The sequence below is a fragment of the Cucumis sativus genome, chromosome 2 (genome assembly GCF_000004075.3).
Source record: "Cucumis sativus cultivar 9930 chromosome 2, Cucumber_9930_V3, whole genome shotgun sequence".
Classification (NCBI taxonomy): Eukaryota; Viridiplantae; Streptophyta; class Magnoliopsida; order Cucurbitales; family Cucurbitaceae; genus Cucumis; species Cucumis sativus.
Window position 1 is genome coordinate 12,812,494 of NC_026656.2, and position 26,417 is coordinate 12,838,910.

A 26,417-nucleotide genomic window follows, 5' to 3' on the forward strand; every position below is an offset into this window, starting at 1 on the left:
TACATCCCTTTTAGACGATTAAATTGTTTGTAACAACTAAGTTTAGTTTGTAAGTTAATTTAAGTATCTATTAATCTATTAATTAAAAAATTTGAATTCTTACCTCTCATGTTTTATGTTCTTTTTAAGTACACATTCACTAAAACAAATATGAATAATAATATAAAACTTAAATATACTTTTAACATAATAATCTTAACTTTAAATAAATTGTTTTGATTTTTACGACAACCTAATTCACATATTTTAAAACATTTTAGGTCTAATATATCATTAACATAATTAAATTTTAAGAAATTAAACAATAAAGTATACATTAAAAAAAATGTGTACGTATTCTAACTTTCAATTTAATGTCGGGTAGGTTAGTGAACGTTTTTTTCATTCTAAAAGAGTTGACTAGAAAAATAATCTATTAAATAGAAAATTAAAAATTTTAACGACTTTTTTAATACAAAATTGAAAGTATATAACGAGATAGTTGATATATATAATATATATTTTTAAAATCACATAATTATATTAGAAAATATTTTAATAAAAAGAAGTAATGGATTGGATATTTGGGACTAAAAAAATTGGGTGGTTTAGGATAAAGAGGTCCATCCATTATGATTGAATGACGTGTCGTTACTATCTCACATCATCTCTCCCATCTTCAAACCCAATGACCCTTTTCGTCTTTTAAAAACTTTTCAAATCACATCAAGTTGTTATAAATCGACATTTAAGTCAACGTCTTCCTAAGTCTCGACTTCAGAAACTAAGGTGTTCAACTTTTGCACACAATGTGTTTGGTGCTCCATGTTCGAAAAACCAAGATAAACCTAATTTTGATAATTAGACTCCAAAAGAGAATTGGAGGATACATTATTATAGTTAAACTTAATTAACTCTACCCTCAAACTACCTCATTTTCATATTCTTTCACTCTCTTACGTAATCATAAGAATGTGCATGACAAATGTAATATCGGTTTGTGAGTTTTCTTACTTCAATGTTAGCTAGTGTCATGTGAACGTTAGATAGGTTGGCTATATTTGTAGGTCTATTTTTTTTTTGTAATTAAGATTATTGGATGAATTAATTCAAAAGGTAAATTTAACTTGTTTAATTAATTTGATTGATTGACAAATTTAGAGAGGAATTATTTTATTGGTAAACAGAGTAGAAACAAAAGTTCTAAAAAAGGTTGGACAGTTTTGGTCCAATAATAATTGTAACTCACTAAATTACAAATTCACCTCTCCCATTTTTTAGTATTGCAATTCAAATAATAGAATTAATGAATCCAAGGATTCTCTCTAACTCAACACACAGCTCAAAAAGTAATAATTCTTTATTTTCAGAGTTTAAAATTAAAAAAATATATTGTTTACAGTGAAAGGCAAATTTATTTTGAAAGAGAAAGGATAAAGAACAAAATGCCTACACATTTGTCATACACACTTTAAATTTGAGAATGAAATAAAATATAATTTCTCTTATTTAAAGTTATAATGATATATTTATAGATGAGGTTGATCTGAATCTTTTTATGTTTCCTTTTGAAATTGAATTGTTTGATAACAGATTCGAATAGTACGCGAGATTAATTCTTAAGCTCAAATAGTCTTTTTCGAAAGTTGAGCTCCTAGAAGAAGAAGAAAAGGTTGGCGGAGTGACCAAATTCCCCCCTTGCCCTAAGCATCAACATCGATCTCTTTTTCTTATATATATATAATTTGAGAATTTGAGAATAAAACTTATAAATGATAGAGATATTGTGTATTGAATTTGTCAAAAGCACTCTTAAAAAAAAGTTGCCATTCACTTTGATGGAAACTTCAATACGTCACCACCTGGCCTTTCCAAATCAAATGGCAACCAAGTCTGACGTGGAGATTCCTTTTCTTTTTCCCTGCTGACGTGGAGCTTATGAAGAATCTCTTTTTTAATTACATTAATTACATTTCTTTTTCTTTTTTCCAAATTAAATTGCATTTTATGGCTTTCTATTTTTTAAAATTATTTCAACCTAGTTTTTTGCTTTTGCTTTTGCATTTGCATTGATTGACTAAAGGTAAAATTTGAGCCATTTATAGATTTGTGGAGTATTTATTCTTTTGTTTATTTTCAACTTTTATTATCGTGCAAATATTGGTTATTCTCTCCAAAAATATATTTAGAAAAGGTAACCATTTTTGTATTGCATTACTATTCATTTTTAGGGTTAGACACCGCCTCATGAGAAAAATGTGTGTACACTAAACATTTTGAGCAAAAGGTTTGTGTAAGCCTCAAACTTGTGGTTGTTGTTGAAGTTGAGATTTTTGTAGTCATTATTATAGATCTTGATCGAGGTATGAAAAACCTTGTACTTATCATTGAGACTTTTTGATGTGGTAGTCATTGTAGAACTTAGAAGGAGTTTATTTTGATATAGTATTTAGAGGGGAGACTAATATGGTGAATGCGAGGGAATCTTATAAAAAGCATGAAAAAGCATTTTGTGGAAGTGAGAGAAGCTCAAACTTAGGGGGATAGTCTAAGTTGAAATGTTGAAGAGCAAGCTAATGAGAATTACTTAAGAAAGAGTCTGTCATACAAATACTTTCGTTGTAATTGCCAAACTCTTTATATAGTAAAATTTCGTTCCATCAAGCACATTTTCTCTCAGATGTAGGTGACTTTGCACCAAACTAGGTTATCAACTTCTGTGTCATTATTTTTATGCTTGCTTTTGTAACAACTCTCTCTTGTCGGATATATTATCTATGACATCATGCTTGACGTTGTGTTTGCTATTAGATCCACCCATTTTTTAAAAGTTGGTCCTTTTGTTATACAAGAAAAGACACCTAAAAATCTATTTTTAAATGTATGAAAAAAATATCTACAAATATAATAAAAATTGACAAAGATACACTCTCATAGATATCTATGATTTATTAGGAATAAATAATAGTAGTCTATAAAATTTTACTATATTTATAAATATTTTAGTTCGTTTAGTTATATTTGAAAATAATTCAAATAAATAAATACAAAATTAAAAAAATTTAAGTGAAGTTAAGAAAACAAACAAAATAAACTTTTAAATTGAAAAAAAAAAAGAAATATTTTAAACCAACCATTATAATTCCATGAAGTATATACAATTTTGGATTATTCCCTATCACATCAAACTTTTATTATTATTATTATTATTTAAAAAACATCAAAATTTAAATTTGTGAAGATAACTACAACCTAAACACAAACCTTTCATCAATCCCAATCCCTCACTTTATCCATTTTATTAAAAAAGAATTGTGAGAAATTAATATTTTGAACAAGTTTTATCCATAAAATATAATGGGTTTGATAATGATTCATGAGACATGACTCGAAATCCATCTTACAGAACATTTTTCTAATGATGATGTGTGTGTGTATATATATACCATTTTCATGCCCTTCTATTGGAGAGAGAAATAGTTTGATAACTATATACAATAGTTATTTAATAAGTTAGCAAAGTATATAATATATTAAACTACTTAATTCTTTTGGCATTAGATACTTTTGGTCATTGACTGATTGGGTTAGGGTTGTAAGGATAATGATTAAGGACTTGGTAAATTTCTAGGAGAGAATATATATATATATTCTCTATTATAATTGGTATATTGTATATCATTGTTGAATAAGAAATTTTGAGACCAATCACAAGTTGCCACATCATTTATTAAGTTAATGATGAAAAGTACAAATAATTAAATTTGGGACTAATTAAAATTGACACATGCCCCAAATTAAAGAGTTAAAATAAATAAATTGGTCATTCTAATAATGCCACATGTTTTCATATTAATCGTTGGATTAAGTTAATCATTTTAGTTCAATTAAGCCAAAAAAAAATAAGCTTAATTGAGCCCAAAGACTAAATATAACCTAAGTCCATATGGTTGAGCCCATGGGTCTGGTCCATGGACCAACCAAGTTCAAACCCATAAAGCCCACAGTGAACTCTATAAATAGAGGAATTCTCCTCATTTGCAGGGGTTGGAAAATTTTGACTCTAGAAGATCCAGAGAGAATTCTTCCAAAAGCTAGAAGACTCCCTAACTTCTGAAGTTGGCCACCCTCGAAGATTGAAGCTGTTTTGAAGATACAAACTTTCTTCCAAGACTCAAACTTCAAGAACATCACGTGCTCCGCTTCCTCAAATCAAGCGTAAGCATTCAACCAACTTGAAGAACATCACGTGCTCCGCTTCTCCAAATCAAGCGTAGACGTTCAACAAACTTCAAGAACATCACGTGCTCCGCTTCTCCAAATCAAGCGTAGACGTTCAACAAACTTCAAGAACATCACAGCTGCTCCGCTTCCTCCAAATCAAGCGTAGACATACAGTTGAGAGAGAATCAGAGGATCAAATTCTAGAGATTGAACCGCTTTCATCTTCATCTCCTCCCATATGTCATAATCGAGAGGATTCATCTCCTTTCATATGTCATAGCCGAGAGGATTCATCTTCATCTTCTCTCATATGTCATAGCTGAGAGGATTCATCTTCATCTTCTTCCAAGTGCTGCAACTGAAGAGAATTCATCTTCATCTCCTCCCATATGTCATAGCCGAGAGGATTCATCTTCATCTTCTCCTACTATGTCGTAGCTGAGAGTATCCATCTTTATCATCTAACAGGTGTCGCAACCCGGCCGATGGAATTCATTTTCATCAGCTCTAAGGTGTCGCAAGCTAGATGATTCATCTTCATCTTCTCCCTAGTACCACAACCAAGAAAGAAAGAAAAAAAAAAAGGAGAAGCAAGAAAGAAGAAAGAAGAAAATGATGAAGAAGAAAGAAGGAAGAGAAAAAAAAAAAAAAAAGAAAAAAGAAAGAAAAAAGAAAAGAAAAAAAAAAAAAAAAAAAACAAAAAGAAAAGAAAGAACACAAAAAAAACAAAAGAAAGAAGAAGAAGAAGAAAACAAAAAAGAAAGAAGCAAAAGAAGAAAAAAACAAAAAGAAAGAAGAATAAGAAGAAAGAAGAAAAAAAAAAAACGAAGAAGCTCAATTGGTGATAACGAAGATCGAAGCCACGACGATGACAGAGTCGATCTCTTCCTACTAGGGCGATAGATCTGACGGCAAAAAGCCCGATCGTCCCTAGAAGAAGCTCAACAAAGTCATTTATGCAAACGAAGATTGAAGCCCGACGATGACAGAGTCGATCTCTCCTACTAGGGCGATAGATCTGACGGCAAAAGCCCGATCGTCCCTAGAAGAAGCTCAACAAAGTCATTTCTGCAAACGAAGATCGAAGCCCGACGATGACAGAGTCGATCTCTCCTACTAGGGCGATAGATCTGACGGCAAAAGCCCGATCGTCCCTAGAAGAAGCTCAACAAAGTCATATTCTGCAAACGAAGATCGAAGCCCGACGATGACAGAGTCGATCTCTCCTACTAGGGCGATAGATTCTGACGGCAAAAGCCCGATCGTCCCTAGAAGAAGCTCAACAAAGTCATTTCTGCAAACGAAGATCGAAGCCCGACGATGACAGAGTCGATCTCTCCTACTAGGGCGATAGATCTGACGGCAAAAGCCCGATCGTCTCTAGAAGAAGCTCAACAAAGTCATTTCTGCAAACGAAGATCGAAGCCCGACGATGACAGAGTCGATCTCTCCTACTAGGGCGATAGATCTGACGGCAAAAGCCGATCGTCCCTAGAAGAAGCTCAACAAAGTCATTTCTGCAAACGAAGATCGAAGCCCGACGATGACAGAGTCGATCTCTCCTACTAGGGCGATAGATCTGACGGCAAAAGCCCGATCGTCCCTAAAGAAGAAGCTCAACAAAGTCATTTCTGCAAACGAAGATCGAAGCCCGACGATGACAGAGTCGATCTCTCCTACTAGGGCGATAGATCTGACGGCAAAAGCCCGATCGTCTCTAGAAGAAGCTCAACAAAGTCATTTCTGCAAACGAAGATCGAAGCCCGACGATGACAGAGTCGATCTCTCCTACTAGGGCGATAGATCTGACGGCAAAAAGCCCGATCGTCCCTAGAAGAAGCTCAACAAAGTCATTTCTGCAAACGAAGATTGAAGCCCGACGATGACAAAGTCGATCTCTCCAACTAGGGCGATAGATCTGACGGCAAAAGCCCGATCGTCCCTAGAAGAAGCTCAACAAAGTCATTTCTGCAAACGAAGATCGAAGCCCGACGATGACAGAGTCGATCTCTCTCCTACTAGGGCGATAGATCTGACGGCAGAAGCCCGATCGTCCCTAGAAGAAGCTCGACAAAGTCATTCCTGCAAAAAAAAAAAAAAACAAAAACAAAAACAAAAACAAAAATACAAAAAAAAAAACAAACAAACAAAAAACAAAACAAAACAGAAAAAAAAAAAACACACACACACACACAAAAAAAAAAGAGAGAAAAAAAAAAAGAGAAAGGGAGAAGAAAAGTTTTCTATACCTTTCTGCCGATTTGATGAGGAATAAGCGTTGGATGAGGTATAAGTGAGTAGGGTATGAGTCTATTTATAAGCCCAACAAATCCAATTCCTAAAAGGATTAGGAATGATATTTAATTATTTTTTTAAAAAAAAAACAAATCCAATTCCTAAAAGGAATAGGAATGATTTTTAAAAAATAATATATATATAAAGAAAAGATAATCCAATTATCTTATTTTATTTTAAATTATTTCTTTTTTTGGATAAATCTCAAGTTTAACTTTTATTGAGATATTTAAAATATTTAAAAATTTCAACATTTTTAAAAATATATACATATATATATATAAATATTCTCAATTTCAAAATTCAAGTTAAATTAACTTGCATATATGACCTCCTTTTTATCATGAATTTAAATCGGAGCCATAAATCCAACTTTACCTAAGATTGAGGACCTGATTTTTTTATCTCAAATTAAAATTGGTCATTCCAAATTCTTATGCATCCCCAAGATAAATTAAGGTACGGTAGAAACCTTATCCTTATTTCAAAATTAAAATTTTGGTTATATTCCAAATTTTACTTTTAAAAAAAAAAATCATCATATTAATTTTTTTTTCCCCTCAAATAAAATTAAGTGGGAAATAAAACTTTGAATTTTTTTTTTTTTTAAGGTTTGGCCATATTCCAACCCTTATTTTAAATTTAAATCAAACCCACGTACTAAATTCATAGTTTGATTAATTTGATATGCTGAATTGAGTAAAAAAAAAAAAAAAAAAAGGCTCGTACTTTGACTTCAAATTTATCTTTTCCGAGATTCATTCACCCATATACGTGCATAAATCTCGAAAAGGGGGCATTTGTTGAATAAGAAATTTTGAGACCAATCACAAGTTGCCCACATCATTTATTAAGTTAATGATGAAAAGTACAAATAATTAAATTTGGGACTAATTAAAATTGACACATGCCCCAAATTAAAGAGTTAAAAATAAATAAATTGGTCATTCTAATAATGCCACATGTTTTCATATTAATCGTTGGATTAAGTTAATCATTTTAGTTCAATTAAGCCAAAAAAAATAAGCTTAATTGAGCCCAAAGACTAAATATAACCTAAGTCCATATGGTTGAGCCCATGGGTCTGGTCTATGGACCAACCAAGTTCAAACCCATAAAGCCCACCAGTGAACTCTATAAATAGAGGAATTCTCCTCATTTGCAGGGGTTGGAAAATTTTGACTCTAGAAGATCTAGAGAGAATTCTTCCAAGAGCTAGAAGACTCCCTAACTTCTGAAGTTGACCACCCTCGAAGATTGAAGCTGCTTTGAAGATACAAACTTTCTTCCAAGACTCCAACTTCAAGAACATCAACTTTCTTCCAAGACTCCAACTTCAAGAACATCACGTGCTCCGCTTTCCTCAAATCAAGCGTAAGCATTCAACCAACTTGAAGAACATCACGTGCTCCGCTTCTCCAAATCAAGCGTAGACGTTCAACAAACTTCAAGAACATCACGTGCTCCGCTTCTCCAAATCAAGCGTAGACGTTCAACAAACTTCAAGAACATCACGTGCTCCGCTTCTCCAAATCAAGCGTAGACGTTCAACAAACTTCAAGAACATCACGTGCTCCGCTTCCTCCAAATCAAGCGTAGACATACAGTTGAGAGAGAATCAGAGGATCAAATTCTAGAGATTGAACCGCATCGCATCAAATCAACAAAAATACAACATCAACCCAAGTTCAAGTCCACGAATTAAATTTCTCCGGAAATCTCGTGCGAACAAATTGGCACGCCGGTGGGACCATCTCTACCTCTCATCTCTCTCTCATCATCTAGATCTACAAACAAATCAATGGTATCAAAGAAAGCTGCATCCAAATCTTCAGCTGCAAGCGACACCGTACACGGGACCTATCACCCGTAGTCGTTCCAAGGGGATCATCCAAGGGCAAGACCAAGGTTCCGCCATCGCGCAGAGCATCCTGAAGCAATTGATGGAATCTCCTAAAGCTGGAATTGTCATCAAGGAAAATCCTCTATATAATGATTATGATTCTGCCTCTAGCAGGTCACTGAAAGAAGCACACCCAGATGTGATGTCCGTCATGATGGCTGATGTAGCAGTTGAGACTGCCATGGCGGAGATGGAGAGAAAATTAATCTCCTGATGAAGGTTGTTGATGAACGGAGACCACGAAATTGCAGCTTTAAAGGAGCAGATGCAGACTCGTGAAACTGCTGAATCGAGTCAAACTCCTGTCGTTAAAGTTGATGACAAAGGGAAGAACGTGGTACAAGAAAATCAGCCACAACAACAATCAACTTCTGTGGCTTCTCTCTCGGTTCAACAATTACAAGATATGATCACAACTCCATCAGAGCACAATATGGAGGCCCATCTCAGACTTCTTTCATGTACTCTAAACCATACACCAAAAGAATCGACAACTTGAGAATGCCGCTTGGATATCAGCCTCCAAAATTCCAGCAGTTTGACGGAAAGGGCAATCCAAAACAGCACGTTGCTCACTTCGTCGAAACATGTGAGAATGCAGGATCAAGAGGAGATCAACTAGTCAGACAATTTGTTCGAAGCTTGAAAGGAAATGCTTTTGAATGGTATACTGATCTGGAGCCAGAAAGCATTGAGAGTTGGGAACAACTAGAAAAGGAGTTTCTCAATCGCTTCTACAGCACCAGGCGTACTGTAAGCATGATGGAGCTTACAAATACGAAACAAAGAAAGGGAGAACCAGTCATCGACTACATCAATAGATGGAGAGCTCTAAGTCTTGACTGTAAAGATCGGCTCACCGAACTGTCGGCTGTAGAAATGTGCACCCAAGGCATGCACTGGGGACTCCTCTTACAAAAGGAGAAGATAATGCACAACTGAAATCACTCGCAACCACAGAACCACATGAAAGTGCGAGAACCTTTAACTCTGGAAAGGGTGAAACATACACTCGCAGCACAAAGGGTATGATCTTGAAGAATGAAAATGCTGCAAACACACCAGTTTTGCGTTATGTCCCTCTGTCAAGGCGCAAGAAAGGCGAATCACCATTCATGGAGTCTCCAAAAGGTTTGAAAGTTGGGACATCGAAATCATAAAAGAAAGCTTCACTACACCACTAACTAAGATAGCGAAGCAGGAGGTAAAGGTAGATCTGGTGGAAGCAAACTTGCCCCAAAGGCGAACGAAAGACGGATTCGACCCCAAGGCTTACAAATTGATGGCGAAAGCAGGTTATGACTTCACAGCTCACACCGAGTTTAAAAGCTTGGAAATTCATGACCGACCTGAGCTCTCCTCAACTCAAAAGAAGCTTCTACGGGAAGGACATTCTATACCCGTGTCGAGAAAAGGACTCGGATACAAGTCGCCAGAACCGATCCGTATAACTAAAAAGGGGAAGGAAAAAGTGGTTGACATCAATCATATAACTATAGAGGAGGATGACAATACTGACGTAAAAGAAGGTGATAATCAGAGAATCTCAGTATTTGATCGAATTAGACCATCTGTTGCACGTCCCGTAGTATTTGAAAGGCTAAGCATGACAGAGGCAGAAAGAGAAAGGCTCCAGTCAGTACCAAACCTTGAGAGACATTCGGTCTTTCGAAGGCTAACTACGACTCCCATAAAGGAAGAAAGCACATGCCATGCCTTGACAACTACAAGACCATCAGCCTTTGAAAGGCTAGGTGTGTCTAAAAAGAAAAATGTACAAGCACCCCGTGCTCCGATTTTTAATCATCTCGGGGATAAAGGATCACACGACAACATTGATTCCAACATAGATACAAAGAAGAAGGAACCAATGTCTCGTGTGAAAGTTTGGCGTCGAATTAAGCATACAGATGTCGATAATTATCGTAGTAAGAAGTTTCCTTGCGAGACAAAGGAAAATGGAGAAATTCATAGCAACGTTCCTTCTCGCATGAAAAGAAAAACTTTTGTTACTCTCAATACAAGTCAAGGTTCGTTAAAGGTAAAAAGACATGATGTTATACTAACGAATCCTGAAAAAGAAGGGTCGGAACAAGGGGAATGTGAAACTTCATGTCATCACATCACCATTATTGAGGAATCAGAGACTGGAACTCATGAAGAAGACGCAGAAAATGCCCCACAAAGTTTAGAGGATGGTGGCCAATCTACTGTAGACGAGCTAAAAGAGGTGAACCTTGGTACAATAGAGGAACCACGTCCGACTTTCATTAGTGCGTCCCTCTCTAACGAAGAGGTGGATAAATATATGAGTTTGCTCACCGAATACAGGGACATCTTTGCGTGGTCGTACAAGGAGATGCCAGGACTTGACCCAAAAGTAGCAGTCCATCATCTTGCAATTAAACCTGGATATCGACCGATTAAACAAGCACAACGACGTTTTCGACCGGAGCTTATCCCTCAAATCGAGGTGGAAGTCAACAAGTTGATCGAAGCAGGATTCATTCGCGAGGTCAAATATCCAACGTGGATAGCAAACATTGTCCCTGTTAGAAAAAAAAATGGACAACTTCGCGTTTGTGTAGACTTTCGCGATCTGAATAATGCATGCCCTAAAGATGATTTTCCCTTGCCCATCACCGAAATCATGGTTGATGCAACTACTGGACACGAGGCGTTGTCGTTTATGGATGGGTCGTCTGGATATAATCAAATACGGATGGCCCTCTCAGATGAAGAAATGACAGCTTTCAGAACTCCAAAGGGAATATACTGTTACAAGGTGATGCCCTTTGGATTGAAAAATGCCGGCGCTACTTATCAACGTGCCATGCAGAAAGTGTTTGATGATATGTTGCACAGGTATGTTGAATGTTATGTTGATGATCTTGTAGTCAAAACAAAGAGACGACAAGACCATTTGAAGGATCTAAAAGTCGTGTTTGATCGCTTGCGAAAATATCAGCTAAGGATGAACCCTCTCAAGTGTGCGTTTGGTGTAACTTCAGGAAAATTTCTTGGCTTCATTGTAAGGCATCGAGGGATCGAAATAGACCAGTCCAAGATTGATGCCATTCAGAAGATGTCAAGACCTAAAAGTTTGCATGACCTAAGAAGTCTCCAAGGACGACTGGCTTACATCCGAAGGTTCATCTCTAACTTGGCCGGTCGGTGTCAACCTTTTCAAAAGTTGATGAGAAAAGGAGAAAATTTTGTGTGGGATGAAGCTTGTCAGAACGCTTTTGATAGCATAAAGAAATACTTGCTTACTCCCCCAGTGCTGGGAGCTCCAGTACCTGACAAACCACTAATATTGTACATTGGCTGCACAAGAAAGGTCCTTAGGAGCATTACTGGCACAAGAAGAGGTAAAGGGAAAGGAGCGTTCTCTCTACTATCTAAGCAGAACATTAATTGGGGCTGAAGTTAACTATTCTCCTATCGAAAAGATGTGTCTTGCACTTTTCTTTGCCATTGATAAGTTGAGGCATTATATGCAGGCCTTCACGGTTCATCTAGTGGCAAAAGCAGACCCTATAAAGTATGTTCTATCCAGGCCAATCATCGCTGGACGCTTAGCCAAATGGGCGGTTCTACTCCAACAATATGACATTGTCTATATTCCCCAAAAGGCGATAAAAGGACAAGCGCTAGCAGACTTTTTAGCAGACCACCCAATTCCTTCGGATTGGAAGTTATGTGATGACCTACCAGACGATGAGGTTTTCTTCACAGAAGTTATGGAACCTTGGACTATGTACTTCGATGGTGCAGCTCGAAGAAGTGGTGCGGGGGCAGGCATTGTCCTCATTTCTCCTGAGAAGCATATGTTGCCTTATAGCTTTGCACTTTCCGAATTGTGTTCAAACAATGTGGCTGAATATCAGGCTTTGATAATTGGCCTTCAAATAGCATTAGAAATCGGAGTGTCATTCATAGAGGTCTATGGTGATTCAAAATTGATAATCAATCAACTCTCGCTTCAATATGACGTGAAACATGAAGACTTGAAGCCATATTTTGCTTATGCTCGACAATTGATGGAAAAGTTTGATAATGTGATGTTAGAACATGTCCCTAGAGTAGAAAATAAGAGAGCGGATGCATTGGCAAATTTAGCCACGGCCTTGACCATGCCAGATGATGTAACTCTGAACATACCACTTTGTCAACGATGGATTATACCCCCAGTTAGGCCTGAATGTCAGGAAGTGAACATGGCAACATCCTATTTGATTGATGAAGAAGATTGGCGTCAACCCATCATAGAGTATCTTGAACATGGAAAGCTTCCAAAGGATTCTCGTCATAAAATTGAGATACGAAGAAGGGCAGCACACTTCATTTATTACAAGGGAACTTTATATCGCCGTTCTCTTGAAGGGCTCTTCCTTCGATGTCTCGGAAAGGAAGATTCGGTAAAAGCTCTAAAGGAAGTACATGCAGGTGTTTGTGGAGCACATCAATCGGGACCAAAGCTTCAATTCCAGCTAAGAAGAATGGGCTACTACTGGCCTAAGATGATCCAAGATTCAATAGACTATGTGAAGAAGTGTGAGCCTTGTCAATACCATGCAAACTTCATACACCAACCTCCAGAACCTCTTCATCCAACTGTGGCTTCTTGGCCTTTTGAGGCTTGGGGACTCGATCTGGTTGGCCCCATTACACCAAAATCATCAGCAGGACATTCTTATATCCTAGCAGCAACAGACTATTTTTCAAGGTGGGCTGAGGCCATTTCATTGAGAGAAGCCAAGAAGGAGAACGTGGCAGACTTTATTCGAACACACATCATCTATCGATACGGTATTCCACATCGAATCGTGACGGATAATGGAAAGCAATTCTCCAATAGTATGATGGACAAGTTATGTGAAAAATTCAAATTCAAGCAATATAAGTCATCCATGTACAACGCAGCTGCGAATGGACTAGCAGAAGCATTCAACAAAACATTGTGTAATCTTTTAAAGAAAATTGTCTCCAAGTCAAAGAGGGATTGGCAAGAAAAGATCGGCGAGGCATTATGGGCTTATCGACGACTCATCGCACCCCTACAGGGGTTACACCATATTCGCTTGTTTACGGTGTGGAGGCTGTCCTTCCTCTCGAAAGGGAAATTCCGTCACTAAGAATGGCAGTACAAGAGGGATTGACTACCGAAGATAATGTGAAGTTACGTCTTCAAGAATTAGAAGCACTTGACGAAAAGCGATTAGAGGCTCAGCAAGCATTGGAATGTTATCAAGCGAGAATGTCCAAAGCTTTTGATAAACACGTTAAACCTCGCTCCTTTCAAGTCGGTGATCTAGTGCTTGCCGTAAAGGAGACCGATCATCACAACAAGGCATACAGGAAATAAGTTCACACCTAAATGGGATGGACCTTACATTGTTAAAGAAGTTTATACAAATGGCGCATACAAGATCGTTGATCAAGACGGACTACGAATTGGCCCAATCAATGGTAAATTTCTTAAAAAATTTTATGCTTAATTTTGTTAGGTAAAAAAAAAAAAATTGAACTACGTTATGACTTGATCCCTATGTTATATAAGGGTACGTAGGCAGCTTAAGGAAAACCTTAAGCCCAGTCCAGCAAAAAAAAAAGTTGAACTACGTTATGACTTGATCCCTATATTATAAAGGGTACGTAGGCAGCTTAAGGAAAACCTTAAGCCCAGTCCAGCAAAAAAAAAAGTTAAACTACGTTATGACTTGATCCCTACATTATAAAGGGTACGTAGGCAACTTAAAGAAAACTTTAAGTTCAGTCCACCATTATAAAAAAAAAAAAAAAACCTTGAACTACGTCGTGAGTTAATTCTTTTCTTCAAAGGGTGTTCATCTCTACTAAGGAATCATAACAAATTGGGGGCAAATCCCTAAATTCAAGATGTCATCTCTAGTAACAATGAGATGAAATAAATTGAAGATGTACAAACTCCGTGCAAAGACTATGTACAAGTTGAGTGCATGTAAAAAGAAAAAAAAAGAATCTCAAAATCAAGCTCAAAGGCGTCATTAATGATCCCTCATATTCAAGCATAAAGGTTTCATTGATGATTCCTTATATTCAAGTTTGAAGGCTTCATCGATGCTGCAGCTCCAGCTCTTTGAGAGGATAACGATGGTACAACTTCGATAGGACGACGATCGGGGCAGCTCTGCCTTCGCCTCTCCAAGATGAAAACGACAGTGTAACATCGTTTCTGCCTCTTGAAGAAGATGCATGCACAATGCTAAAGCTTTAACCTCTGCTTCATCTTCAACTTATTGCAACCGAGAGGATTCATCTTCATCTTCTTCTAGGAACCGCAACCGAGAAGATTCATTTTTATCTTCTCTCAGGTGTAGCAACTGAAGAGGATTCATCTTCATCTTCTCTCAGGTGTAGCAACTGAAGAGGATTCATCTTCATCTTCTCCCAAGTGCTACAACCGAAGAGGATTCATCTTCATTTGCTCTAAGGTGTGGCAAGTGACAGGATTAATCTTTTTCTTCTCCCATGTGTTGCAATCGAGAGGATTCATCTTCATCTCTCTCCTAGGTATCGCAACCGAGAAGATTCATCTTCATCTTCTCTTAGGTGTTGCAACCGAAGAGGATTCATCTTCATCTTCTCTTAGGTGTTGCAACCGAAGAGGATTCATCTTCATCTTCTTCTAAGTGTTGCAATCGAAGATGATTCATCTTCATCTGCTCTAAGGTGTCGCAAGTGAGAGGATTCATCTTTGTCTTCTCCTATGTGTTGCAACCGAGAGGATTCATCTTCATCTTCTCCTAAGAATTGCAACTGAGAAGATTCATCTTCATCTTCTCCTAAGAGTCGCAACCGAGAAGATTCACCTTCATCTTCTTTCAGGTGTCGCAACCAAAGAAGATTCATCTTTATCTTCTTCCAGGTGCTGCAACCAAAGAGGATTCATCTTCATCTTCTTTCATATGACGTAGCCGGAAGGATTCACCTTCATCTTCTTCTAGGTGCTACAACCGAGAGGATTCATCTTCATCTTCTCCTAAGAATTGCAACTGAGAAGATTCATCTTCATCTTCTCCTAAGAGTCGCAACCGAGAAGATTCACCTTCATCTTCTTTCAGGTGTCGCAACCAAAGAAGATTCATCTTCATCTTCTTTTAGGAGTTGCAACCAAAGAGGATTCATCTTCATCTTCTTTCATATGTCATAGCCGGAAGGATTCACCTTCATCTTCTTCTAGGTGCTACAATCAAAGAGGATTCATCTTCATCTTCTCTTATATGTCATAGCTGAGAAGATTCATCTTCATCTTCTCCCAGGTGCTGCAATCGAAAATGATTCATCTTCTCTCATATGTCATAGCCGAGAGGATTCATCTTCATCTTCTCCCATATGTCATAGCCGAGAGGATTTATCTTCATCTTCTCCCAGGTGCTGCAATTGAATAGGATTCATCTTCATCTCCTCCCATATGTCATAGTCGAGAGGATTCATCTCCTTCCATATGTCATAGCCGAGAGGATTCATCTTCATCTTCTTCCAAGTGCTGCAACTGAAGAGAATTCATCTTCATCTCTTCCCATATGTCATAGCCGAGAGGATTCATCTTCATCTTCTCCTTATATGTCGTAAGCTGAGAGTATTCATCTTTATCATCTAACAGGTGTCGCAACCTGGCCGATGGAATTCATTTTCATCAGCTCTAAGGTGTCGCAAGCTAGATGATTCATCTTCATCTTCTCCCTTGTACCACAACCAAGAAAGAAAGAAAAAAGGAGAAGCAAGAAGAAGAAAGAAGAAAATGATGAAGAAGAAAGAAGGAAGAAGAAAGAAAAAAAAAAGCAAAAAGAAAGAAGAAAAAGAAGAAAAAAAACAAAAACAAAAAGAAAGAAAAACAAAAAAACAAAAAGAAAGAAGAAGAAGAAGAAAACAAAAAAGAAAGAAGCAAAAGAAGAAAAACAAAAAGAAAGAAGAACAAAAAGAAAGAAGAAGAAGAAAACAAAAAAGGAAGAAGCAAAAGAAGAAGAAGAAGAAGAAGAAAAAACGAAGAAGCTCAATTGGTGATAACGAAGATCGAAGCCCGACGATGACAGAGTCGATCTCTCCTACTAGGGCGATAGATCTGACGGCAAAAGCCCGATCGTCCCTAGAAGAAGCTCAACAAAGTCATTTCTGCAAACGAAGATTGAAGCCCGACGATGACAGAGTCGATCTCTCCTACTAGGGCGATAGATCTGACGGCAAAAGCCCGATCGTCCCTAGAAGAAGCTCAACAAAGTCATTTCTGCAAACGAAGATCGAAGCCCGACGATGACAGAGTCGATCTCTCCTACTAGGGCGATAGATCTGACGGCAAAAGCCCGATCGTCCCTAGAAGAAGCTCAACAAAGTCATTTCTGCAAACGAAGATCGAAGCCCGACGATGACAGAGTCGATCTCTCCTACTAGGGCGATAGATCTGACAGCAGAAGCCCGATCGTCCCTAGAAGAAGCTCGACAAAGTCATTCCTGCAAAAAAAAAAAAAAAACAAAACAAAAACAAAAACAAAAATACAAAAAAAAAAAACAAACAAACAAAAAAAAAACAAAACAGAAAAAAAAAAAAAAAACACACACACACACACAAAAAAAAAAGAGAGAAAAAAAAAAAGAGAAAGGGAGAAGAAAAGTTTTCTATACCTTTCTGCCGATTTGATGAGGAATAAGCGTTGGATGAGGTATAAGTGAGTAGGGTATGAGTCTATTTATAAGCCCAACAAATCCAATTCCTAAAAGGATTAGGAATGATATTTAATTATTTTTTTAAAAAAAAACAAATCCAATTCCTAAAAGGAATAGGAATGATTTTTTTAAAAAAATATATATATAAAGAAAAGATAATCCAATTATCTTATTTTATTTTAAATTATTTCTTTTTTTGGATAAATCTCAAGTTTAACTTTTATTGAGATATTTAAAATATTTAAAAATTTCAACATTTTTAAAAATATATATATATATATATATATATATATATATATATATATATATATATATATATATATATTCTCAATTTCGAAATTCAAGTTAAATTAACTTGCATATATGACCTCCTTTTTATCATGGATTTAAATCGGAGCCATAAATCCAACTTTACCTAAAGATTGAGGACCTGATTTTTTTATCTCAAATTAAAATTGGTCATTCCAAATTCTTATGCATCCCCAAGATAAATTAAGGTACGGTAGAAACCTTATCCTTATTTCAAAATTAAAATTTTGGTTATATTCCAAATTTTACTTTAAAAAAAAAAAAATCATCATATTAAATTTTTTTTTTTTTTCCCCTCAAATAAAATTAAGTGGGAAATAAAACTTTGAATTTTTTTTAAGGTTTGGCCATATTCCAACCCTTATTTTAAATTTAAATCAAACTCACGTACTAAATTCATAGTTTCATTAATTTGATATGCTGAATTGAGTAAAAAAAAAAAAAGGCTCGTACTTTGACTTCAAATTTATCTTTTCCCAGATTCATTCACCCATATACGTGCATAAATCTCGAAAAGGGGCATTTGTTGAATAAGAAATTTTGAGACCAATCACAAGTTGCCACATCATTTATTAAGTTAATGATGAAAAGTACAAATAATTAAATTTGGGACTAATTAAAATTGACACATGCCCCAAATTAAAGAGTTAAAATAAATAAATTGGTCATTCTAATAATGCCACATGTTTTCATATTAATCGTTGGATTAAGTTAATCATTTTAGTTCAATTAAGCCAAAAAAAAATAAGCTTAATTGAGCCCAAAGACTAAATATAACCTAAGTCCATATGGTTGAGCCCATGGGTCTGGTCCATGGACCAACCAAGTTCAAACCCATAAAGCCCACCAGTGAACTCTATAAATAGAGGAATTCTCCTCATTTGCAGGGGTTGGAAAAATTTTGACTCTAGAAGATCCAGAGAGAATTCTTCCAAAAGCTAGAAGACTCCCTAACTTCTGAAGTTGACCACCCTCGAAGATTGAAGCTGTTTTGAAGATACAAACTTTCTTCCAAGACTCAAACTTCAAGAACATCACGTGCTCCGCTTCCTCAAATCAAGCGTAAGCATTTCAACCAACTTGAAGAACATCACGTGCTCCGCTTCTCCAAATCAAGCGTAGACGTTCAACAAACTTCAAGAACATCACGTGCTCCGCTTCTCCAAATCAAGCGTAGACGTTCAACAAACTTCAAGAACATCACGTGCTCCGCTTCCTCCAAATCAAGCGTAGACATACAGTTGAGAGAGAATCAGAGGATCAAATTCTAGAGATTGAACCGCATCGCATCAAATCAACAAGAATACAACATCAACCCAAGTTCAAGTGCACAAATTAAATTTCTCCGGAAATCTCGTGCGAACAATCATTATGCAACTTTTCAATCTGTTAACTATAAAGTAATATAATTAATAAGTTCTTATAATCTTTTGATTCATTTTTAATTTGGTCTTCTTTGCTTATGGTTTTTAAATTCAATATGCTGTTTTATTAATGTGTTTGGACATTTTGACAACTTATTTTTATGCTATTTTTTACCCATATAAATATAAATTAAACTCAAACTTGTACTTTGCAAAATTACCTATCAAACAAAATATGTGTTAAAGTACTATGAGGTTTGTTTAATTAGTGGGTATTATAGCTATTGATAACAAAAATATATATATATATACCAATTTAATCTTTAATATTTTAGTCCTTAGTGTGAAAATAATTTCCATTAAAATAAATAAATACACTCATTCTAACTTAATATATATCTTCCCAATTAGAATGTCTAAATCAATATTTGAAAATGTGAAAAGAGTGGTAAAAAGAAAAGGATCAGTAAAAATTAAATATTTAAAATTAACATTTAATTTTTGGTTAATTTTTTGTTCTGTCATCGATTAAATTGTTACAAATTTAAGAGTGGAAAAAAATACTAAAACATTTAAAAAGATGAAAGGAATATAGATTTCATAAATGTAAAAAACAAAATTTTAGTAAGTCCATACAAATTTAAAGATAAAAAAGGATTTACAAAAGAGTTAATATTAAAATAAAATAAAATAAAACAAACAAAGAGAGCATTTATTTTCACAAATTAAATAAAATAAGAAAACAAAAAAACAATTATATTTCAAATTTGTAAAATTAAAATGGTTTCCATCACCTTGCTCTCGTAGCTCAGTTGGTTAGAGCACCCGTTTAGTAAGCGGGAGGTCTTGAGTTCGACTCTCAACGAGAGCACATTCTATTATTATTATTTCAAAAAAAATTTCTCCATTTTCATTTACTAAAGGAAGTACGAATAATAAAAAAAATTCATCGAGTGACCAATTAATCACATGTTGATTAGGATATTTTTGATACTTAGGGATGACAACCCAATGCAACCCATATTTTAAGTGATAAATTTTAGTCAATTAAATCGTGTCACGTCATCACGAAAAAATGATGATATTCATAATTTAGTAGTCTAAGTTTTCTCATATCCAACTCAATTCAATCGCTCCCGATGCCAAATAAATAATGGGGGCCCATGAAAATTCTCTATAAATAGAGACCTTCCCAATCATTTTGGGAGGTATTTGGTTGAAGGAAAAATTGAAGTACTGAAGTTGTTTGAAGTACAAGCCCTCAAAAGACGTGTAAGTTCGTATCAACCTCAAGATTTTGAAAGATTAAATTTTCTTTGGATTCTAGAAGATTGAAGTTCAAATCGACTTACAACTACAATATGTTGAATATTGAAGATAAAAAGTTCTAAGTTTTAATTTGTATTTGAGAGAAAATATCAAATGAGTAAATACTAGATATTGTATTCACAATATTCATCACTATATCAAAGTTCAATTCCACAAATTACATTTCTTCAAAGTCTCGTGTGAATAAATACTATTCAAGTTATACGGTTTGTCAACCCAACCAACCCGAAATATATGGATTGGATTGAGAATATCCCCTAACCCAACTTGACATTTTCAATTCAACCCAATCCAACCAATTTACATTCAGAACCTAGAGGGCACAAAAATATTTTTCTTTACTACTTGCTTAGTATTTTGTGTTAATGGTTGTTAATTAATTTACAATAACTATGAAGTAAATATTTTTCGTTAGTTTATCCTCAATTTTATTTATTAAATGCATTCTTCCTGTTTTGGCAAAATTACAAAAATGCAATCGATCCATACCTAAAAAGTTCAAAAAGGTCATGAACTTCAACCACTTTAAAATGATAATACACGTTTGATTTCAAATCATTATAATCACAAACACTTTAATATTGAAGTCTTGAATTTATATAAGACTAAATAAAATATGTTTAAAATAACTCTACTTACATAAAACTTGTAAAATCAACGTTATAATTATAGGTTTGATTCTCCTCATATATATAGAAAATTTTACTTTTCTTTGTGTATTTATGCATTTGCGTCCTATCGATATTAGCCTTTTCACTCATTTTTTTTTTTACATTTTAGTGCACAAATTTATATGAAATTAAAGTAATTTTTTTCTCGAATACATGGGAAGACATTTATATATATGTGTGATTATTTGGATAAAAAAGATATTAATTTAAGATGTACTAATTTATATAATAGAAGTATATAACATTCAATTGTTTTTCTTAAAGGTTTCACTATTTTTTGGGAAGATAAAATGAAAAAGAAAGAAAAAAACAAAATTTGGACTTTAATTTATAAAATTCTTAGACGTATACTTTAGTCCTAAAATTTAGACTCTAAATTAAATTAACTGTTAAATGACCAAACATATTTGAAATGACAATATTTATTATTGTAACCATATTTTAAATTATTAATCAGTCTATTAGTTTCAACTTAATGTGGTTTTTATTTCATTTTATTTTCATCTTTTGTTTTGTTATAAATAGGTAATAAATCATCAAGCTCTTGTAGCTCAGTTGGTTAGAGCACCCGTTTAGTAAGCGGGAGGTCTTGAGTTCAACTCTCAACGAGAGCACGATTATAAGAAGAAAGTTTTATTAAATTTGAAAATTTATAAATGATGAATACTTTTCCAGAGATTTATGTTTCACTCAAAGTTTTTTACTAAACTCTCTTTCTCGCTTCCTCTTTTTGCTTATTTGCTTTATTTTACTTGATCCACAAATAAGAATCACACATTCTATTTATATGCATGGCAGCCAAAGCCAATTTCGAGAGTTCCTTGACCTAAATAAAATCTAGGACATTTTTAGATTTTTTCTCATTTAGATATTTATTTACATCTTTCAACATAATTTTAGAGAAATTTAATTTACACACTAGTGATATATTATGAACACTTCAAGACTCTTCTAGACTAGTTAGTGTTGCTATATTTTAACAAACAACATATCAAAACATAGAAATGTTAGATAATTTCATTTTTACTCCCTCCCTCATGTGATTATTTTAATTTTATTGTATTATATGAGTCATATCATAGTGTTATAGATAGGGAAGAAATACGTAAGCTTAGAGACTTGAAATGACTTGGCATTTAACTTGAATAGTTGAGTGCCCATGTTTTTCAAGTCTTTAAACTAACATTTCCATTTAGTTTTCCCCTATGTAACTGACTCAGATTAGGAAGAAAAGAAAAAGGAAAATAGAAAGACAAGAACAAATGGTTTCAACTATATACAATGATTCAATTAATTATATAAAAGTTTAGTAATCTATTGCTTTTGACATTTAACTAATGGAAGAAAACAATTGGGAATAATTTAAGGTCTTTTCCACTTACAAATCTGTATGAAAAAAGAAAAACAAGTTGCAAAGATGAACACCATCTCATACAAAATATATATATATATATACATATATATAGATGCTACCAAAAACAACCTTTTAATTTCTACCATCAACATTCGATACCGATGTTGAGGACAAATATATTAATTTTTTCTTTGGGAATATCAACAAAATGTATGTGTGTGTGTGTATATATATTATATAAAGTCAAATCATGATAAATAATAATACGAAATGACTTTTCTTCTTGACATCAATATTTTAATTCGATTCCAGTAGAAGTTAGCATATGAAAATGATTATCATCATCACTATTTAGGTAACTACGAACAATTGAATCAGAAGAGAAAACAAGCCATTTCTATCTACCATCTTTAAGGATGATAGAATTTTGAATGGTTTGGTGGAGAATCTTTGAAGAACATTCTGACTTCTTGGTGGTTGAAGCATCTTTACATTGACTTCTGGCTCTGCAAATAACAATTGAGGATTCAAAATTATATCATCCAAAATCCAAGTTCTTGAACACACCAAAATTGTCATTTTCACCTTTTACTTTCCTAAGTTTAATTGGTTTTAATACAACTTCTCCTTTTGCTTTGTTCGAGTTTTGGCTAAAGTCAAAGAACAGAAAGAATCATAGGGCTAAATTGGTTTTTGTCTTGGTTATTTACTTGAAGAACAGTTTTTTCTAAGTATAGAAAATTTATTTGGTGGAATAATACATCTTTTAACAAAGTGTATAATGACCCCAAGTTTTCGGGATATTTGGACCTTCCCAATCTTGAGATTCCTCATGCCCTAAATTACTCATAAATATACTGTTTGTCTCTCCCTTTCCATACTCCTATTGCTACTCTAACCATTTCTCTAACTAATTGCTAATATCCCCTTAATACTCTAATTGATTATTTCCTAGTAGCAATTCCTATCAAATGGATGGCCAAACTCACCCTTAATGAGAAATTATAGGAGCTACAGTGCTATATAGGCAGGCTACATACTTCAACCTAGAGCCCCAAAGTTTTCAAGAAGAAGATCAGTTGGATGATTGACTATATAACATGAAACCATGAATTCCAGACATAAGGAGCATCTCGACAAAATCAATGTAATAATGTATTTCATATGTACAAAAAAACTAAGATAATGACAAGGGTAGAGAGAGTAGATTTAACTAGTAGATGACCAACCTGTGAGAGCAAACCGATGCCTCATGATAGATGAGCATATGTTGGACAAGAAATGGAATAACCTATTGTACATATATTATGTCTTCATCAGCATCGTCACCTTTCCAATCCCTGTCGTCATCAAGAGCATCAGATAGTTCAGGTTGGTCGAAGTCTTCATCAACGGTATCCTTCTTTTTGTCCTTGATTCGATCCAATATGGCAATTACCTGGGAAAGTTCAAACCAAATCAGTACAGAAAAGAATCTTGAAGTAATCTTCCAGTTGTTAAATTATAGGGATGCAAAAACTTGAAAATTCGCACAGGCAAGGAAACGGGACTTTTCATTGATGAAAGAAAAGAGACTAATGCTCGAATTATAATGAGACAAAATACACACTGGAAACTTGAAAAACCCAAGAGGAACCTACCTAACCATGCATATGACCCTGGCTAATTGCGTTGTACTTTTTAAAAGTCAATCTAATCTACAATTACTAGTTTTCATATGACCATGACCGTTTGAGCCCTTACTAAGAAGATGACCCATTGCTCTCACAAATGATAAGACCATCTCTCTTTTTCTAACTGGTAAATTTGTCATTTCAAAGCATTTGTTGTAGGAAATAGCAGCCAAAAATATGATTATTTCTAGAGCTTCCCAGGAATATTTCAACAGGAAATAGGAGATAAACATGAAGTTTGTAAGACGAACACATGCATTGGAAAACCATGAAGAATATGAGATGAAAACATCTTGTGGAAGGAATTCTTAAGAATAATTGAAACTGGTCCTGGCCACGGCAAGAAAATTTATATAAGAATTAAGAAGCAAGAACATAAAATGTTAGTTTGTTACTTACCCTGCTTCCTCTCTCAAAAGATTCATCTTCTATAAAGCGAATCTCAGGAGTTAGTCGAAGCTTCATGCGTTTTCCCAATACACTTCGAACATACTTTGCTTTAGACTTCAACCCAGCGATAGCAACATCCTTTCCTCTTTCATCACCAAAGACTGATACGTATACTTTAACCACCTGCTTGTTTGTATTCATATAATAGAGCAAAACCATTACTTATCAGCTCAAGCATGGGGCAAAGCAGCCAACATATACACCAAAATGAATATGAAAAGGTATTTATTGTTCCATCTGAGTGTAAGTTGAGATTAGCATATTCACATCACATGCACATGATACCTAAATTGTAAATAACAAAAAAAAAAAAAAAAAAAACTGATAACTCATGGAAGGTGAAGAGTTAAATGGCAAACATAATGTCTGACCTTCATAGTACTCAAATTTTCACAACAATAAAAAGGTACATGTTCACTATTTTATGAAAAAATCTCTATGTTGCATTTGACATCAAATCAATCAAGTAACGAGGAGCATACAAACGCATTTATAGCAAGATTGAAAGTCAAGAGACTTACTACAGTCTAAAAAGAGCACACCAAAACAGCTCAATCAAGAGCAAAGGGTTTTTATTGCACTGCCATGGCTTTTATCCCTTTAACATATCTTATTCCAACGGTCAAAGGTGTAACATATTAATATTTGAACCTCAGTTTAAGAAATATTTTGATTAAAATAAGACAAAAAAGGAAAATCCTATATTGTAGGGAGCTCACTCAATGTTAAATTTGTTCAAACATCAATAAAAAGAAATGGCCACAACTTACACAACTGCACTGCAAGTTCAAATGCAGATGCAATCCGGATCAGTTGCCTTATGACAAAAAAAAAAGATATCAATGAACTTCTTTCATTGGTCTCTATAGTAGAATCAGTTCTGGCTTGAGAAGCAATGGTTTAGCAGCGGTTGATGTCAGCATAACTTCCCAGGAATACTTCGAAGAGCATCGTTGTTCCGAAATATTTATCCAGGCTAAAGTAACTTTCAAGCATTACTCAAGGTGGGTTCTCTTCAATTTCAATATGTACCTCAATAAGTTAAATCTTTAAGTTAATTTTTTTATAACTTCATTTATGCTTCAAAGATAATAATATCAAAAATGTCTTCAACCAAACATTTGAAAATGAGCTTCTGAAGCCTCCTAATTATTTCCAAGTGGCTAAACTACACTATACACACAATCCAAGACAGTAATTGAGTAGTATACCAATTTAAAAAGTCAAAACTTGATAGAATATCTTCTCTTGTACAAATGCAAATATTTACTATCCCTTAGCTTCAATTCCAATTTCACGACAACAGAGCACAAAAGAAAAAATAAAACCTAATTCTGCAAGAACAGCAAAAAGTAAATAAAACCCAGCTCTTCAATTTAAGCAATCTCTCAATACCTGCAAGTCGGCAGAGACTTCAACATCAGTAATGGTAGTGAGAGACGAGAGATACTTATCAGCTCCCAAAGAGGCCTCAGGAAGAATGGCGAACTGCAACACCTTATCAGTAAGAAGCATATCGGAAAGCTCCCTTTGAATCTGCTTAGCCACCATTTTAATCCTACGTGAATTGGCCATACACCGTATGGTTGCGCCTCTCATCACCGGAGGTGGAGGAAGAAGGGTGACAGAAGTTGGGGAGTAAACGCATGGGCGGGAAGCTTGAAATTGAGAGGGAAATGGTGAAGATTGTAAGAATTTCAATGGCGAAAAGTAGAATTGGGGATGAATTTGCTGCAGAAGAAGATGCGTCATCCTGAATTTTGATTCCTTTTGCTTTGTGGGATTTGTTTGTTTGATATTTATGATCAAAATTTCTACTTCTTGAGCTGAAAATGGGATTTGGATTTGCTCTCTATGAGCTTTGATTTATTTTGTCTCTCCACATTTTTTCTTTCACCAATTCTTACCTAGGGTTTTCATTTTCAATATAATGCACAATATTTTGTTTTCCATGATTAGAGAATCTAAGACCGCGTCACGATTTTGCATAAATGTTTTTAAAAGTCTCTCACTAACTACAATAAACATTCATTTCAAATTTCTCTTGTTTACTATTTACTTATTAAACTAAAATAATTTTACATTTAAAACATATACTATTACTGAACAACTGCGAAAACATTTGCCAATGATGTTTTCATTAATCAAGAACGAGAGTTG

The 26,417-nt window shown here is 34.8% G+C and overlaps 2 protein-coding genes and 2 non-coding genes across 4 annotated transcripts; 3 read left to right on the forward strand and 1 right to left on the reverse strand.

Moving 5' to 3' along the window:
• Positions 1-11,853: 11,853 nt before the first annotated feature.
• Positions 11,854-13,539, forward strand: LOC116402072. The gene is made up of 2 exons (XM_031880857.1): positions 11,854-12,352; positions 12,491-13,539. Exons 1-2 carry the CDS (start codon positions 11,854-11,856, stop codon positions 13,537-13,539), a joined length of 1,548 nt encoding a protein of 515 aa, XP_031736717.1.
• Positions 13,540-19,577: 6,038 nt separating this feature from the next.
• TRNAT-AGU lies at positions 19,578-19,651 on the forward strand. Its single transcript has one exon. It is a non-coding gene; the product is annotated as a tRNA-Thr (tRNA).
• A 1,669-nt stretch (positions 19,652-21,320) lies between these two features.
• On the forward strand, positions 21,321-21,394 carry TRNAT-AGU. Its single transcript has one exon. It is a non-coding gene; the product is annotated as a tRNA-Thr (tRNA).
• Positions 21,395-22,372: 978 nt separating this feature from the next.
• On the reverse strand, positions 22,373-26,178 carry LOC101215399 (probable ribosome-binding factor A, chloroplastic). The gene is made up of 4 exons (XM_004151290.3): positions 25,653-26,178; positions 24,207-24,380; positions 23,364-23,572; positions 22,373-22,640 (listed from the first exon to the last, which is right to left on the reverse strand). Exons 1-3 carry the CDS (start codon positions 26,007-26,009, stop codon positions 23,426-23,428), a joined length of 678 nt encoding a protein of 225 aa, XP_004151338.1. The 5' UTR covers positions 26,010-26,178; the 3' UTR covers positions 22,373-22,640; positions 23,364-23,425.
• Positions 26,179-26,417: the final 239 nt, after the last annotated feature.

Coding starts and splice junctions, on each gene's coding strand:
- LOC116402072 (XM_031880857.1), top strand. CDS start 11,854: ATGTGTCTTGCACTTTTCTTTGCCATTGATAAGTTGAGGCATTATATG. Junction 12,353..12,490: donor GTCATTCATAGAGGTCTATG/GTGATTCAAAAT, acceptor TCCCTAGAGTAG/AAAATAAGAGAGCGGATGCA.
- LOC101215399 (XM_004151290.3), bottom strand. CDS start 26,009: ATGACGCATCTTCTTCTGCAGCAAATTCATCCCCAATTCTACTTTTCG. Junction 24,381..25,652: donor AAGTCTCTGCCGACTTGCAG/GTATTGAGAGAT, acceptor ACAAACAAGCAG/GTGGTTAAAGTATACGTATC. Junction 23,573..24,206: donor CTTTTGAGAGAGGAAGCAGG/GTAAGTAACAAA, acceptor GAACTTTCCCAG/GTAATTGCCATATTGGATCG.